This window comes from Peromyscus eremicus, chromosome 20 (genome assembly GCF_949786415.1).
Source record: "Peromyscus eremicus chromosome 20, PerEre_H2_v1, whole genome shotgun sequence".
In the NCBI taxonomy this organism is placed as follows: domain Eukaryota; kingdom Metazoa; phylum Chordata; class Mammalia; order Rodentia; family Cricetidae; genus Peromyscus; species Peromyscus eremicus.
Window position 1 is genome coordinate 14,302,627 of NC_081436.1, and position 18,497 is coordinate 14,321,123.

At 43.5% G+C, this 18,497-nt stretch overlaps 1 protein-coding gene across 2 annotated transcripts in view; it reads right to left on the reverse strand.

The window, feature by feature from the left end:
- Nucleotides 1-1,706: 1,706 nt before the first annotated feature.
- Nucleotides 1,707-18,497, reverse strand: part of Mov10l1 (Mov10 like RISC complex RNA helicase 1) — a 76,630-nt gene continuing 59,839 nt past the window's right edge. The window contains exons 23-27 of one of the 2 annotated variants that reach the window (XM_059248130.1): nucleotides 14,818-14,967; nucleotides 3,426-3,533; nucleotides 2,521-2,658; nucleotides 2,282-2,373; nucleotides 1,707-2,067 (exon numbers count right to left, since the gene is read on the reverse strand). In XM_059248130.1, the coding sequence (XP_059104113.1) occupies nucleotides 2,064-2,067; nucleotides 2,282-2,373; nucleotides 2,521-2,658; nucleotides 3,426-3,533; nucleotides 14,818-14,967 (492 nt within the window). In that variant the 3' untranslated portion in view covers nucleotides 1,707-2,063. Of the gene's footprint in view, nucleotides 2,068-2,253; nucleotides 2,374-2,520; nucleotides 2,659-3,425; nucleotides 3,534-14,817; nucleotides 14,968-18,497 lie in introns of both variants that reach the window. The other variant, XM_059248129.1, reaches the window with a different exon arrangement.

Genomic DNA, 18,497 nt, shown 5'->3' on the forward strand with positions numbered 1-18,497 from the left:
CTGCCAACCGGCCTACAGGTACTGCTGGTCCTTGCTTGGCAGGTGGTCACACTGATCTGGGTAGTGTTGTCATCCCTGAGAGCAGGGCCTTCTGTACTCTGTATTTTCTGTGGCTTCCTTCCCTCACCCTGATTATCCAGGCTGCTGCCTGCTCTGTGTGAGGTCCTGTACAGGCATCCCCTCCTGGCTTCTATTCCCGACTGGGATGCTGCTCATCTCAGCCCATCTTGCCTCTGCCTTTGACCTCATCGCTCTCACTCTAGAGATCCCCTGAAGTATGTGCCCTACACCTGTCTTAGCTACAGAACATTCAGTTCAAGCTGGAACAGATGTGGTTAGCCCTGAGCTGGATGGGTATTTCTGAGGTAGAAGGGTGCTGAGGCCCATGGGTTCATGACTAACCTTAGCTGGGTGCTCAGGTGACTAGGTCATGTCACTGATGGACATCCCAGTCACTGGCCACCTTTCTGGAACTTGCTAGCTACCTCCTGGTGTTAGCCCCACCATTGCTCCTGCCTGCACATGCTCATACTGCTAAGGTTCACAGCCTCTTTGGGTGGCCACACCGCAACTGAGTTTTGATCTGAGGCAGAGGATGACACAGATGTGGATAGGACACCAAAGAGGCCTGACAGCAATTCAGCTGAAAAGACTCACTGAGGGGCAGGCTCCCTGACTTTAGAGGGCAGCACCTTCAAAGATCCAGAGAAAGATGTGTTCCTGGCTAGGGCCCCAGAGGCCATGGGCAGGATGAAGGCTGTGGTTTTTCCTGGGATGGGAAGGGCTGATAAAGGGCTGTGACTACTGCTGATACCACCACCATGCCTGCTGAGAGGAGACTGGGGAAAGTTGGTTGGAGGCTGCTCTCAACTCCACCCAAAGCCCCCCATCTAAGACTCTCCATTCTCTGCCTGAGGAAAGTGCCTTGTCCATTGTGGTCCCAAGGTAGTGGAGGCCCTTGAAATTTCTGTGAGGAGTATCCCTGTCCTCTTCACCTCTGTGCTCCAGCGAGCCAGGCTGAGTCCCCGGGGTGGAGGAGAGAACACTGTACTAGGATGGGTGCAGTGTGGGCTCCACCAGCCCTGTGAAGTAAGGAACGCTGCAGGACTGAAGGACGGGAAGACCCTCATCAGGGACAGTCCTCACCGGCACAGAAGGGCTAACTCCAGGCTGCTCACCACGGGTTCTGAAAGAGGCAGCCTCCACGTGCAGTTTTCCTTCGGCAGCAGTGCCACAGCACCTGTGCTGGCCTCCCTCCTAAGCTAGGGGAGGAAGCTTGGTGAATTTTACTTCTTTGCTTAGTGCCTCTAGAGCACAGACTTGGAAGCCCAGTTTGGCCCATCAAAGAGCCTGTCTCACCTAACCCAGGAAGGCTCTCAGATGCTGGCATCTACTTGAATAAAGGGACAGGCCAGGGAGGACAGGACAGGCCCTGACTGACAAACCCTTTCCAGAAATATGGGGGTCTACGTGGGCCTGGTTCCACCCAACACCCTTCTCAGTCCTCAGGTGCTACAACACAGCCAGCTGTGGCCTGTAGTTCTCAGGTGAGTGGAGCTGGTGGCCTTTCCTGCTGTTTCATACACATCTAGATCAGGATAGAGCAGGGGATGGTGGAGCCAACTCCAAAGATTGTAGCCAGCAGGGTGCAAATGAAAGACAAGACCCTTATCACTGGAACAGGTGCATTCAGAGACAGAAAGGGGTCTGGGGTTACTGGAATGTTTATTGGGGGGGGGGTAGTGGCAGTGACTGCCCACTGGCAGAAACAAACTGTTGTGAACCAAGGTCAGTACAAGGATGCAAGAGCAGCTCAGCTTGACTCAGTGGTCCCATCTACACAATGTTCAGTCTTGAGACCAGGAAGCCACAAGAGTTGTAGAAGACTGAAGCATGTCTGGATCTAAGGGTCCATAGGGTGAGGCGCAATGTCTCCCTGTTGTAGCTGCTGTATATCAACGGGCCCGACTCATCTGTGTCCCACAGAACCCGACACTGCCATCTAGCAACAGCATGAGCAGAGAAGTGAGCACATGGAGCCACACTCTTTCCTCCACAGTGCTTTACCTGTTCAGGTACACAAGGGTAGGGTGAGATTGACCACTAAAGTCCAGGACAGTGTCTGCTGCAGCCCAGGGGTCAGGAACAGTCAAAAAAGCATCCAACCTGGTCCTGAGGCTTCAGTGGGTTTGGGTGCATGGGGTCCTGAGGGAGACAATACAGGAGGGTTGGGGAGTCCTAAAGCCAGCCCACCTTGTAGGAAGCAGACAGGAGTGCTCACTTTTGGAGAGCCTGCAGTTCTGGAGGTAGATCACAGCCTGTGTAGACACCATTGCTAACACTGTATTCTAGCAGCGCTCCAAAACAGGGATCCTGATGAGAATAAGAGAGCCAAATGAGTGGAGGCCCAGAGTTTCCTGGTGCCAGGGGCACATTTGACCTCAGAAGCCATTTCCTGAGACCTGCATCCTTCCCTTCCTCCATCAAGACAATGGCAGCCCAGGGTTCTGGCAAACTCACTCTGACAAGCACATGAGGGTTTCCCAGAACAATCAGCAATGCTTTGGGTCTTGTGATTGCAACATTAAATCTTTTTGAATTGGACAAGAAACCCAAAAAATAACGGTCATCTTCAAATCTATCTTCATTTGACCGTACCTAAAAGACACAAAGATGAATAAAAATAATGTTTTAAGGTTTTTTCTTGATACACGAAAACAGAAATGTCAGGAAGCAACATGACCTTATTTGTGTTTAAAAAAATGAGACAGACTGATACCAGCACTATTCTGTCTGCAGACAGGGAGACCCTCAGATGCTAACAGGTTATATCTAGGTAGATGGTCTTAATTTTCTTTTTTGCATCTGAATTTTCTATCAGCAATTAGCACGTATTTGCAATGGCAATACTTTAAAAATTAGAAGAAAAGGTTTGAGAGTTAAGCTGTCCTTGTGTAGTGGTATAAAAGCCTCTGCTGGGGGCTTCTTTTGGAATCTGCCCCACTCTGCTCTCAAGCTGTCTGTCTTTCACTATCTTTTGTATTTTTGAGGCAGAGTGTCACTATGTAGCCCTGGCTGTCTGGAACTCACAGGGGGGCTTCAAAGTCAAAGAGATCCGCCTACCTCTGCTTTCCAAGTGCTGGGATCAAAGGTGTGCGCAACCACACCTCCTTTTCACTATCCTCTATGCACTGACTATTTCTTCCTAGATCCTTTTTAGTTGGGCTCCTGATCTTTACGGTTTCCTTAAACAATATACTACAGTCACTTTTGGAAGCACGTGAGTCTAGTAGGAGTCTCGAGCCTGTGGTCCAGTCTGTTAACACTGTAGATCAGGTCCTTCATTTCATTTGAATGTATCTATCATTCATTAAATAACCATCAATTTCAAGCACATGTCAGCTGGCCACAAACAGAGAACTTACAGTGGAAATGACAATGACCAAGTACTCTTGCCCCTGGAACTCCTCGACTGAGCCAACCTTTATGTCAGTCAAGTCCACATTTCGCAGAAGGATTTTTATTTTCTCCACCTTTAAAACAGGTTAGAAGATTAAAAATAACATTGTAAAAATCAAGATATATACCTATTACAGTTAAACCAAATACTATTATGGTTTGGGTCTGAAATGCGCTCCCTCTCCCCACTCATACTTTGAGCACTTGGTCCACAGCTGGCGGCACTATTCTGGGAAACTGTGCAGCTTTTAGAAAGTGAGGCTCGGTTGGCAGAAGTAGGTTTCTGAGGGCGGCTGAAGGGCCTTTCTTGCTCTGCTTCCTAGTTCTGTGATGTGAACAGTCTCTGCCACAGTTCTGCTGCCATGAGTTAGGCTAGTCACCATGTCTTTCCCACTATGATGGACTGAAACCCTCTGAAATCATCAGCCAAACTATTCTTCCCCTCCCCTTCGAGCTGTTTTGTCAGAGTCTCCAAGCGACATGGAATAACTAACATAGAAAACTGGAATGAGAGAAGTGTGGCCATTGCTATGACTAAACCTGACCGTGTCAATCTCGGGCTTTTGCAGCTGGTTTGCAGAGGAATTTAGGAACATTTTGGAGCTGTGGGCTACAGTAGTGTTAGCATGCTGTAAGCACAGCTTAATGGACGATTCTGTTGGAGTTTAGAAGAACAGAATGTTACGACTGTGGACAGTTCCATCAACTAGGGATTAAGAATTCAAAAATATGAGCCTACAGGGGCCATTCTCATTCAAACCACCACAAGATGCCCTAAAGTTCTCTGTATGTGATGCTTAGAAAGGCACACAGGAGTCATGTGGCCAGATATAGAGCCTGGGACACCATTAGTACATCTCCTCACTGTCTGCTGTCACACTGTGGTCTTGTTAAACTATGGTGATCCATACTGCTTTTGTAGCCTAAAGTTAGTGGGGCTCTGCTGTGGTTTACAAATCTTTGCTCTAGCATGAGGCTCTCAGCTCTTAATGATGGCTCAAATTCAATGTTTCAGTCTTCAGCATTTTTGTTGTGATGTATTTGTCCTATTAAATGTATTTTTAATTATTCAAACCCTTCTTCAGACCATGTGGGGACATGCAGGACATTTGAGAAATATGTTATAAAAAAGTTACACTTGCTTGATCACAGCAACACACACCATTCTCAGATCATACCTCTGCAGCTAGGCACCCTTGATGCCAATGAAAAGGTCTCAATTGGGGGTGTTGGGTGTTGGAGAATTCAGTCAGTCTTTCTGGCTCCTTCCAGCAGGGCTACACAGGAGCAGTTGCTCCAGTTTTGTGACAAGTGGACATTTGAGTAATGATTTTTCCTTTCTTTTTTTTTTTTTTTTCTTCAAGACAGAGTTTCTCTGGGTAGCCTTTGCTGTTTTGGAACTTGTTCTGTAGATCAGGCTGGCCTCAAACTCAAGAGATCCACCTGCCTCTGCCTCCTGAGTGCTGGGATTAAAAGCATGTGCCTCCACTTTGACAATCTGGTTTCTTGCTTCAAAGATCTGACCATCAATGCAAAGGTTAATTGCGTTCTCTTGGCAAATGACTGACACTTATGTGAAGAGTTGTATATGCCCATATGTGAGACATTCTGAGCTGAATATGAGGATAAAAAGGTCAGACAGAGTGATGGAAAGATGACTCAGTGGTTAAAAGCACTGGCTATTCTTCCCGATGACCCAGGTTCAAATTCCCAGCACCCACATGAAGGCTCAGAACCATGTGTAACTCCAGTCTCAGGGAATCTGACACCCTATTCTGGCCTCCCTGGACAGCAAGCAATCATGTGGTATACAGACATATATGCAGGCAACATACTTGTACATATTAAAAATCATTAAATAATGAAAAATACTGAGGGTGTTTTTAAAAAGGTAGTATAAGAGGATATGGATGTAGTTCAATGGTTCAGCCCTTGACTACCATGCACAAGGCCCTGTTTGATCCCTAGCACACAAAACAAAACCCTTAGTATTTAAGAAGCATATGTGAGCACTTGGGAGACGGAGGCAGGATGATCATGAGTTTGAGGCTGGCCTGGGCTACAAAATGAGTTCTAGGCCAGTCTGAGATCCAGAGAGAAACTCTATCTTTAAAAACCAGAAGCTATAAAAGAGATATCTTGATAGAGAGAGCCATTATGGGGTTAGGAAGAAACCTGGTGCTAGGGAAATTCCCAGGAACCCACAAGGATGACTCCAACTAAGACTCCTAGCAATAGTGGATAGGAAGCCTGAAGTGGCCTTCTCCTGTAATCAGATTGGTGACTAACCTAACTGTCATCATAGAACCTTCATTCAGTAACTGGTGGAAGCAGATGCAGAGATCCATAGCCAAGCACTGGGCAGAGCTCCTTGATTCCAGATGAAGAGAGGGAGGAGAGATTGTATGAGCAAGGGGGGGGGGGGGGTGGTCAAGATCATGATGGGGAAACCCACAGAGACAGCTGACTTGAACTAGTGGGAGCTCATGGACTCTGGACTGACAGCTGGGGAGCCTGCATGGGACCGACCTAGGTCCTCTGGATTGGGTGATAGTTGTGTGGCTTGGTTTGTTTGTTGGGCCCTTGGAGTGGGACTAAGATTTATCCATTGTACATTAACTGGCTTTTTGGAGCCCATTCCCTATGGTGGGATGCCTTGCTAGGCCTTGATACAGCGGGAAGGGCTTGGTCCTGCCTCAACTTGATATGCCAAACTTTGCTGACTCCCCATGGGAGGAGGCCTTACCCTCTCTGAGGAGTGGATGAAGGGTGGGTAGAGGGCACCAGGAGGAGGGGAGGGAGGGGGAACTGTGGTTTGTATGTAAAATGAAAAATAAAAATAAAATGGTTTGAAAACTGTAAACAACAAACAAACACCAGAAGCCAGAGAGAGGACTCAGCAAGGAAGAGAACTGGCTGCTCTTCCACAGGATCCAGAATTGAATCCCAGCACTCACAAAGTGGCTCACAAGCATCTAACTCCACAAGCACTACATGCATGCGGTGCAGAGACACACATGCAGGTAAAACACCCATACACATAAAATAAAAATCAATCTTTAAAATAAACCAGCAAGCAGACACTACCAGAAGGAGTCTCTCAGACTCCTGGTCAGTCCCATGAAAATGAGTTGAACACAGAGACCCTGAACTAATCTACTACGCTGGACAGCTGTGCAGTGATCACTATCAAGGTCAGTGTGGAAGGCCTGGAAAGCTGTTCAGCCTACATCAGTGCAATCTTGAGGACGGAGCTGAGCCTCAAGGACAGGTTGATGGCATGTGGCACTGGGCCAGCCTGATGTCCCATCATCTGTTTCCCCATGGATATCTACTAGTATCCTTGTAGGGCTTTAGGTCCAAACAAGATCTAGGCAAGATGGTGACAACTGAGTAAGGAGATACAAATCTACTCCCACAAAGCAAACACACACTTGCACATTCAGAGTTCTGGAAATAATCACTGTCTAACAAGTGTTAATGCTACTCAACTTTGGGTAAGAACAGTGGGAGTCTGTGCTCTGGTCTGTGGGCTCTTCCATCTGGCTGTAACCTCAGAGGCAAGCAGGCATGGAGAGCCAAGAGCTCCACTCATTGGGCTGGAAAGATGACTCAGCTATTAAAAGCTAGGCTCACAACCAAAAACAAAACAAAAACCAACCAAACAAAAACAAAAAACGCAACAAACAACAAAAACAAGAAAAAAGTAGCTAGGTTCCCAGCACCCATAGCCATCTCTCCTGCTTAAAACAAACAAACAAAGAAAAAGAGACCTCAAGGTGGGGATGAATGTATTACTGGCTGAGGCTGTGTTCATGGCAGAGGAGACACAAAAGAGCCTAGTGAGAAGCAGCAGTTTGGGAAGATTCAAATGGCCTGAGGTCTGCACTGGAAGGCACTGAGGATATATATTTAGTGAATGGCAGAGATACCCCCTCAAGATGGTGCGCACGGCCACTGCCAAGAGCTGGTGACCCACTAAGCTGGGCTTGTAGTCCCCCAGAAGCCATGTTTAAAAACAAAGAAAATAAAACTCAACAGAGACACATATCAGAAAAAATAAGATGCCACAGAGTGGAGGCAGCTATGAACCAAAGAAGCAAGTAAGAATAAAGCACAATCTTCAGAGTGGAGATCAGAATCCAAAGTTACCGTGTTTACTAAAATTTCTAGTTCTCAACAGAAGTTTAAAAACATTCAAGGGAACTGAAAATGTGACCCACACACACTCAAGAAAAAGGGCATGAGGGAACCAGGAGTGTTTGCAGGTGTTGGAGCTAGCAGAGCCTTCAGGGACGTTATTACCAATGTGTCTCAATAACTTGAAAAAACTTTATGGGCAAATGCCACAGCAGAGATTCTAGTAAGAACAGAAATGATAAAGATCCAGCCGAGATTTTACAGTTCAAAGTCTGAGCTGATAAATTACTAAAAGATACCCAACAGTGGTATAAAAAAAGAGTGAAGTTAAGCCAGCTAAGGTGACTCTTGTCTTGTAATCCTAGAATTTGGGATTCTGAGGCAGGAGGACTACTATGAGTTCAAGGCTAGCCTGGGTATAAAGTGAAACTGCTCTAGAAACAAATGACAAGCAAGAATAAAACTTAAAACAGAGCAACAGAAACTGTCTAACAACCTGAAGAACAGATCAAGCCCACAGTGTGCAAGAAGGAGCAGAAAAAAAGTATTTAGAAATACTGGTCCAAACTTCCAGAATCTGATGAAAAACCATTTATGGATCTATGAAGCTCAACACCCTCCCAATGAGATAAGCACTAAGAGATGCACTACCTGATGCATTACAGAAAATGCATGAAATACAAGGGTACTTCCTACTCAGGTGCTGAGCAGGAAGAGAGGGATGACATGTTCTGTCCCATCCCATTGGAGGATGGTGTCCCAGCCATTAGTGGAGTCCTGAAGCCAGCAGACCATACTTTGAAAAGGAAGGTGAAGACACACAACTCAAATGAGGACCCAAGGTGAGAGGAGAAAAAGGGAAGAGGAAAGGTGGGGGGGTGGGGAGACAGCCAGCCAGAGAGAGACAGACAGACAGAGACAGACAAAGGAGAGAATGAAGCAAGACAGGGAGGTTATTTAGATAGAAAAAGTAAAATATCGTGTGCATGCTGTGTGTGTGTGTGTGTGTGTGTGTGTGTGTGTGTGTGTATCTGTATGCATGTGTACAGAGGTCAGATGACAACCTGAGGTGTTGGTCCTTCCTTCCACCTTGTGGTAGGGTCTTTTGTTGTTTGCCACTGTGCTGGATAGATCAATCTAGCTGGTCCCAAAGTTTTTGGGGATTCTCTTGTCTCTGCCTCCCATCTCACTACAGGAGCACAGGTATTACAGGTGTGTGTTACTGTGCTTGGCTTTATCTAGGTTCTGGGGATTTGAACCCAGGTACTCATGTTTAAGCAGCTATGTTTAACACTTTACCCACTGAACCACCTCTCTGACCCCAAATATTACTTATTTATTTATCCATGGGTGGCATGTCCATGTTATAACATACACATGGAGGTCAAAGGACAACTTGTGGGGATTGGTTCTCTCCTTCCATCATGTTGTCCTTGGAATTGAACTCAGGTTATTAAGCTTGGCAGCAAGTGCTTTAACCTGATGAACCATTTTGCCAAAACCAAATTTTTACTATTAGTAATAAATGGTAATTTAAGTAGTGAACAAGAACATAAAAATGTTTATCCTTGAGCTGGAGAGATGGCTCAGTAGTGAAGAACACTTGTTACTTTTGCAGAGGACCTGGGTTCAGTTGTCAGGACCCACTCACAACCACCTGTAACTCCAGTTCTAAGAGCTCTGATGCTCTCTTCTGGATTCCAGACATACATATGGTACATAGACAATAATACAGACAAACACTCATACACAAAATAAAAATCTTAAAAAAATGTTTACCCTCAAAAAAAGTCCAGCCAAATACATGGACTTGTTTTTAAATGGAATTGCTTTGAGTTTCTCTCCATTTAATTTGATATTGGCTACAGGCTTGCTGTAAACCACCTTTATTGTGTTTAGGTATGTCCCTTGTATGCCTGATCTCTCCAAGACTTTTATCATGAAGGGTGCTGGATTTTGTCAAAGACTTTTTCAGCATCTAATGAGATGGATCATTTGGTTTTTTTCTTTTGGTTTGTATATATGGTGGATTACACTGACAGATTCTCATATGTTGAACCATCCCTGCATCTCTGGAGTGAAGCCTAACTTGAACGTGGAGGATGATCTTTTTGATGTGTTCTTGCATTTGGTTTGAGAGTTTTTTTATTGAGTATTTTTGATTAATGTTCATGAGAGAAATTGGTCTGTAATTCTTTTTCTTTGTTGAATCATTGTGTGGTTTGGGTATCAGGGTGACTGTGGCCTCCTCATAAAATGAATTTGGCAATGTTCTTTGCATTTCTATTTTGTGGAATAATTTGAGGACTATAATAATTATATATATATATTTTGGTAGAATTCTGCACTAAAAACATTTGGCCCTGGCTTTTTTTGGTGGGGAGACTTTTTTTTGGGGGGTGGTTCTAGACAGGGTTTCTCTGTGAAACAGTTCTGGCTGTTCTGGAACTCAACTCTGTAGACCAGGCTGGCCTTGAACTCACAAGAGATCTGCCTGCCTCTGCTTCCCGAATGCTGGGATTAAAGGTGTGTGTCACCACGGCATGGTGGTTGGGAGACTTTTAATGATTGCTTCTATTTCCTTAGGGGTTATAGGTTTATTTAAATTGTTTATCTGATCTTGATTTAACTTTGGTAAGTAGTATCTATCAAGAAAACTGTCCATTTCTTTTAGATTTTCCAATTTTGTGGAGTATAGTTTTTTTTTTTAAAAAGATTTATTTATTTATTATTGTACACAGAAGAGGGCACCAGATCTCATTACAGATGGTTGTGAGCCACCATGTGGGTGCTGGGATTTGAACTCAGGACCTCTGGAGGAATAGTTGGTACTCTTAACCTCTGAGCCATCTCTCCAGCCCCGAGTATAGGTTTTTGAAGTATGACCTAATGATTATTTGAATTTCCTTGGTGTCTATTGTTATGTCCCCCTTCACCTTTCTGATTTTGTTAATCTGGATATTCTGTTAGTTTGGATAAGGTTTTGTCTATCTTGTTGATTTTCTCAAGAATCAACTCTTTGTTTCATTATTTGTATTGTTCTCTTTTATTTTGTTGATTTCAGTTCTGAGTTTGATTACTTCCTGTTGTCTACTCCTCTTGGGTGTGTTTGCTTCTTTTTGTTTCTAGAGCTTTCAGGTGTGCTGTTAAATTCCTAGAAAGAGTTCTCTCCAATTTCTTTATGAAGGCATTTAGTGCTATGAACTTTCCTGCTGTGGGATGTCTTTCTGTATGCCGTGAATATGTGTTGCTCTGATTGGTTGATTAAATAAAGCTACATTGGCCTATGGCAGGGCAAGATGGAGCCAGGCAGGAAAATCCAAGAGAGACAGGAAAGAAAGGAGAGTGGGGCAGACGCTGCCAGCCATGGCCAGAAGCAAGATGTAAAGTACTGGTAAGCCACAAGCTACGTGGCAAGGTGTAGATTTATAGAAATGGGTTAAGATATAAGAGCTGGATAGCAAGAAGCTTGACATGGCCATAGATGGAAAATAAGCCTGTGTGTGTTTATCTGGGTCTGAGTGGCTGTGGAACAGGTGGGACACAGGAAAATTTTCAACTACACTTTCCTGTTAGAGCCACTTATATCGTGTCCCATAAGTCTGGGTGTGTTGTGCATTCATTTTCATTGAATTCTACAAAGTCTTTAATGACTCAGTAGTCATTCAGTGGAGAGTTTATGTTTCCATGAGTTTGTAGGCTTTCTGTTGTTGAAATCCAGCTTTAATCTGTGGTAGTCTGATAGGAGAGAGGGAGTATTTCAATTTTCTTGTGTCTGTTAAGACTTGCTTTGTGGCCGAGTTGAAGAATGTTCTGTGAGGTGCTGAGAAACAGTATATTTATTCTTTTGTGTTTGGGTAAAATGTTCTGTAGATCTTTGTTAGGTCCATTTCATTTATAACTTCTGTTAGCTCCATTATGTCTCTGTTTAGTTTTTGTTTCGATTACCTGTCCATTGGTGAAAGTGGGTATTGAAGTCTCCCACTATTAATATGTGAGTGAGGTTCAATTAAGCTTTAGTAATGTTTCTTTTGCAAATGTGAGTGCCCTTGCATTTGGAGACACAGATGTTAAGAACTGAGATGTCATCTTGCTGGATTTTTCCTTTGATAAATATTTAATGTCCTCCCCCATCTTTTTTGATTTATTTTGGTTGGAAGGCTATTTTGTTAGATATTAGAATGGCTATATCAGCTTGCCTCTTGCATCCATTTACTTGGAAAAATCTTTTTCTAACCCTTTACTCTGAGGTAAGGTCTAGTTTTGATGTTGAAGTATGTTTCTTATATGCAGCAGAAGGATGGATTCTGTTTTCGTATATATTGTTAGCTTGTCTTTTGTTGTTGTTGTTCCAGACAGGGTTTCTCTGTGTCGCTTTGGAGCCTGTCCTGGAACTTGCTCTGTAAACCAGGCTAGCATTGAATTAATAGAGATCTGTCTGCCTCTGCCTCCTGAGTGCTGCGATTAAAGGCATGCACCACCACTACCTGGCATCCTGTGTCTTTTTATTGGGGGAATTGAGTTCACTGATATTGAGAAATATTAATGACTAATGATTGTTAATTCCTGTTTTTTTATTGTTATTGTTGTTGGTAGTGTGTGTGTGTTTCTCTTCTTTTGGTTTTGTTGGTGTGAGATTATTTCCTGTGTTTTCATGGGTGCAGTTAACCTCCTTGGGTTGGAGTTTTCCTGCAGGGGTCTGACATAGGTCCTCTGCATACAAGTTATTGCTGTATAGTTTGATGTTCTTGTGGGACTCCTTACAGTGGGAACAGGGGCTGTCTCTGATTCTTTTACATGCTTTTGGGACCTCTTTTCTCCTACTGGGTTGCCTCATCCAGCCTTAATATGAGGGAAAATGCCTTGTTTTACTTAACTTGATATGCCATGTTGGGTTGATGTCCCTGGGAGGCCTGCCCTTTTCTGAAGGGAAATGTAGAAGTGGATCTGGGGGAGAGGTGAGGTTTGGGGGTTGGGAGGAGAGGCGGGAGGGGATGTAATATATGAGAGAAGAATAAATAAAAAAGGAAGCCGGGTGGTGGTGGCGCACGCCTTTAATCCCAGCACTTAGGAGGCAGAGCCAGGTGGATCTCTGTGAGTTCAAGGCCAGCCTGGGCTACCAAGTGAGTTCCAGGAAAGGCGCAAAGCTACACAGAGAAACCCTGTCTTGAAAAACCAAAAAAAAAAAAAAAAAAAAAAACCAAAAAAAAAAATAAATAAATAAAAAAAATAAAAAAATAAAAAATAAATAAAAAAGGAAAAAAATATATAGACTTGGACTTGTGAGTCAACTGCACTACAGTGTCAAGATGGAGGATGCTCTGTTTCCAGACAGTGGTGTGGCCAATGACCCCAAACTTAGCAAGGAGGAAAGATAGCCCAGCATCAAATGGCTGTGTGCTCTTAATCAAGTTACTGCTATCTCTGTGCCACCAGGAGAACTACATACTCATTCTCACCTCTTGCCCCACTTCAGAAAAAAGACTTTCCTAACACATGTCAGCATGTTCTTAACAAAGACCATGTGTTCTCACAACTGCCTGTGCAGTCAACCTTTTGTTTGCTGCTCTAGGGCCTCACCCCCGAGCTTTGGTGGTCTGTATATCACAGGGGCAAGAACTCAACTACTGAAACTTGTGTTTGGTAAGGAAGGTACCTCTACCCACAGGCCAGCTTCAGAACAGGTAAATACACATGGACAGTTTCTGGGTGTCACAATCTATAGAGTGTTATATAGGGCCAGCAATGCTTGCTGCCCCACAAACCTTTTCTGTGGAAGGGTCACCCTCACAAATGCCAGCAACATTCATTACCTTTGAGAAATACTGGCTGAGGGCTGGGGTGGACAGCTTTCTTTTTCTTTTACTGAGAGAGGGTTTCATTCTGTAGCCCAGATCGGCCTAGAACGTGAATAATCCAGACTAGTCTCTAACTAGCAGCAATCCTCCTGCCTCAGTCTTCCAAGGGCTGTTGCTAAAGATATGAACTGCTACACATACAAAGATGTTATTATTATTATTATTATCATTATTATTATTATTACTACTACTACTACTACTACTCCTACTCCTACTACTACACCTGAGACAGGGTCTCAATATGTAGCCCTAGCTGGCATTGCTCTTAAAAGATCCTCCTGCCTCTGCCTCACAAGTTCTGAGATTTAAGCTGAAAGCTTTTTGTTTTGTTTTCTCTTAAATGGTTTTTCTTTCTTTTTTTTTTTAATGATTTTATTTATTTATTATGTGTACAGAAGAGGGTGCCAGATCTCATTGCAGATGGTTGTGAGCCACCATGTGGGTGCTGGGAATTGAACTCGGGACCTCTGGAAGAGCATTCAGTGCTCTTTACCTCTGAGCCATCTCTCCAGCCCCCTCTTAAATGGTTTTTCAAGACAAGGTTTCTCTGTGTAGCCTTGAGCTGTCCTGGAACTCTGTAGACCAGGCTGGCCTTAAACTCAGAGATCCACCTGCCTCTGCCTCCAGAGTGCTAGGACTAAAGGCGTGTTCTACCACTGCCCTGCCGAAAGCTTTTTCTATTTTTTTTAAACATTTATTTATTTATTTTATATGAGTGCTCTATCCACTTTATGCCAGAAGAAGGCATCAGATCCCATTATAGATAGTTGTGAGCCACTATATGGTTGCTGGGAATTGAACTCAGGACCCCTGGAAGAGCAGCCAGTGCTCTTAACTACTGAGCCATCTCTCCAGGCCCCTGAAAGTGTTTTATTTTCTTTTTCTTTTTTTTTTTCTTTTTTTGGTTTTTCGAGATAGGGTTTCTCCGTGTAGTTTTGGTGCCTGTCCTGGATCTCGCTCTGTAGACCAGGCTGGCCTCAAACTCACAGAGATCCGCCTGCCTCTGCCTCCCGAGTGCTGGGATTAAAGGTGTGCACCACCACCACCCGGCCTGAAAGTTTTTTCTTAAAGGAACAAAGTACTAAGATATTCCACAGGTCCTTATGTAAATATTTATGATGTAATTACCTAGAATGTAAAAATAATACTCAGCACTGCCTATAGTAAGACAGGTTGCTGGTTAGTAATGGCCATGAGCTGTATGGTTTACCAATTTCTTATCTTCAGCATTATTTGAATATGGTTCTGCTTCTCTGAAAACCTGCTACTGTTCAGAATGAGCTTGTTTCTGCCCTTCAGAAACCAAATACCAAGGGCCACAGTGGCTATGTATAAGAAGACAGAGTCCTGGTGGGCTCACCTGCTTCCGATAGGGTGTGATGACACCGATATCCTTGGAAGAAACTTGGCTGGAGACACTCCGGGCCAAGAGGCAACAGTAGCGCATGACCTGGACAGCCTCAGCTGGGCTGAACCATGATGGGCTTCTCCCTTCACGAGCCTCATTTCCCTGAGTTAGTGAGAACATAAAACATCATTTACCCAGTGATGTTTATCAAGGATCAAATAGAGACTGGGAATACACAGTAAACACAATAGAAAAAAATCTCTACTGTCAGACAGAATTTATAACCTATCAAGACAGTTATCATTAAATAATCTGGAAATTAGAACCAGTTTTTTTGTTTTTTGTTTTTCGAGACAGGGTTTATCTGTGTAGTTTTGGTGCCTGTCCTGGATCTTGCTCTGTAGACCAGGATGGCTCTGCCTCCCGAGTGCTGGGATTAAAGGCATTAGCCAGTTTTTTTAAATGAAGTTTTTTGTTTGTTTGTTTGTGTTTTTCCCAGACAAGGTGTTGGTGGCTAGGTTAGAACTCACTATGCAGAACAGGATGGCCTTGGCCTGAGTGCTGGGATTAAAGTCATAGCCACCACACCTGGCTAATAGAAAATGTTTTTTTAGACTCAGGGTCTCACTATGTAGCCCAAGCTGGCCTGGAACTTGCTAGGTAGATCAGGTTGGCCTCAAACTCACAGAGATTCATGTGTCTCTGCCTCCCAAATGCTGGTATTAAAGGCCTATGGCACTATGCCTGGCCTAGAATCATGTTACATGCTATACAAGTAAAGAAAAGGAGTGGTTGTACAAATTTACCATTTGGGGGCCAGCAATGGTGGCACATCCCTTTAACTTCAGCACTTGGGAGGCAGAAACACACAGATCTCTGTGAGTTCAAGGCCAGCCTGGTTTACATAGAGAGACCATGTGTCAAAAAACAAACAAACAAACAGAAATCCTAACATTCTATTACAGGGACAGACCCCGAGGAATGCTGAGTGAGACAGCCAGTCACAAGAATATGGTCCACTTACACTAGGTCTACAGAGCAGTCAAATTTCATAGGGGGTGCCAGACGCAGGCCTAGTGGGGAACTAAAAAAAATTTTTTTTAAAGGTTTTTCGAGACAGAGTTTCTCTGTGCAGTTTTGGAGCCTTTCCTGGATCTCACTCTGTAGACCAGGCTGGCCTCCAACTCATGGAGATCCACCTGCCTCTGCCTCCCGAGTGCTGGGATTAAAGGCGTGCGCCACCTGGCCGGAACTAAAATTTTGTAGGAACAGAATTTCAGTTTTGCAAGATGAAAAAGTTCTACAGATTGTTAGCTGAAAAAATATGAATATACTTAACAGTACTGAATTTCACACTTAAAAATGGTTAACAGAGTAAAGTTTGTGATGTGTATTTCACCATAATTTTAAAAGTGAACAAAGCTAGGTGTGATGTTGCACACTTGGATCCTATCACTTGATCTGAGTTTGAGGTCAGCCTGAACTACTTACCAAGACCCTGTCTCATAAAACAGAACAAAACAAAAAAGTAGACTCCAGTTATAAGCTATAATAATTGTAATTATCATTCAGAATTGCCTGTTTTGAGATAGATATATAATTTACCCTTTTATTGTGTAATGTTACCTAAATATCTTAAAAATTAATAAGGAAAAAAAGCTTATGGCAGAATTTTAAAAATTATTTTAATACCTTATACATGTGCACCATATATGTGCCTGGTGCTCATTAAGGTCAGAAGAGGTTATCAGATCTCTTGAAATTGGAGTTGTAGATTGTCTTAGGGTTTTTATTGCTATGAAGAGACACCATGGCAACTTTTTTTTTTTTGGAGACAGGGTTTCTCTGTGTAGCTTTGGAGCCTTTCCTGGAACTCACTCTAGCCTAGGCTGGCCTTGAACTCACAGAGATCCACTTGCCTCTGCCTTCCAAGTGCTGGGATTAAAGGCGTTCACCACCACTGCCCAGCTTATTTTTTCTTTTTCTTTTTTTTTTTTTTGGTTCATGGCAACTCTTACAAGTAAAACATTTAATTGAGGGGCTCGCTTACAGTTTTAGAGGTTTAGTCCATTATCATCATGGTGGGGAGCATGGCTGCATGCAGGCAGACATAGTGCTGGAAGAGCTGAGAGTCCTACATCTTGCAGGCCAACAGGGAGTCGACTGACTCACTGGGCAGTATTCTGAGCATAGGAAACCTCAAAGCCTGCCCCTACAGTGACACACTTCCTCCAACAAGGTCACAATCACTCCAACAAAGCCACACCTCCCAATAGTGCTGCTCCCTATGAGGTTATGGGGGCCAATTACATTCAAACTACCACATTTCACTCCCTGGCCCCATAAGCTTGTAACAATATCATAATGCAAAATGCATTTAGTCCAACTTCAAAAGTTCCCATAGTCTATCATAGTTTCAACAATGTTTTAAAGTCCAAAGTTCAAAGTCTCTTCTGAGATTCATGCAGTCTCTTAATTGTAATCACCTGTAAAAATTCAAATAAAAAGCAGATCACAGATCAGCAGCACATCTACCTTGCTTTGTATTAGTCTGTTTCCTATCGTACCCCTTAATAAATTGATATATACCAAAAAAAAAAAAGCAGATCACATACTTCCAACATATAATGGCATAGGATATATATTACTGTTCCAAAATGTAGGGAAAGGAGCATAGTGAGGAAATAGTGGATCAAAACAAGACTGAAAACCAGCTGGGCAAACTCCAAACTGTGCATCTCCATGTCTGATGTAAAAAAAATGCTCTCCACATCTTGAACTGCATTTAGTTTTGTTGACTGCAGCACATTTCTTTCTCTCGAGCTGATTCCACTCCCTGATAACAGCTGTCCTTGGTAAGTATCCCATGACTCTGGCATGTCTAACATCTTGTATTTGCCAAGGCAATCTAGGTTTCAACTTACAGCTTCACAAAATGGCCTCTCTACTAGAACTCCATTCAGGGACACCCCGACACATGCTTGGCCACAGTGGCTTTATTCTGTAACTTCTTTCTTCTATCCTTAACTCTAAATCCGGAACTATGTGGCTGAAGCTGCCAAGTTCTTCTGCTTGCTGGGGCTGAAACATGACTCCCTTGTTTAATTACATTTTCACCAGCTTTCTGTTTTCCTTTACTGCCTATGCTTGGCTGTCCTTGAACTCAACTCTATAGACCACGCTGGTCTCAGACTCAGAAATCTGTCAGCTTCTGCCTACCCAGTGCTGGGATTAGAGGCATGCACTACCATACCCAGCTCTAAGCTTTTCTTTAGTTTCTTCCCACAAGTTGGAAAACTTAGCTGGGTGGGATCTTGCCCTGAGCTCACTACTCCTTTTATTTCATTTATTAATCCATTTATCTCCTTTTCATTATAAATCTTCTTTAGTTATTACCACTAATATCCACACAAGAGAGGCTACTTGGCTGTTTTGAGATTTCTTCTGCCAACGGAATTAACCTAAATCTCTTTACTTTAGCCTCAGGCAGGCACTTTCTTCACCAAACTATCACAAGACCAATTTCTAGGCAACATACTAAAATTCTTCTCCTCTGAAACCTCTTGAGTGAACCTCTGACAGTTTAAATAATTCTTAGCACCTCTGTCTTCCATGTTCCAACTAGCATGGCCCTTTAAGCAGTGCTTAAAGCATCCCACTACTTTCATAACCCAAACTTCCAAAGTCCAAAT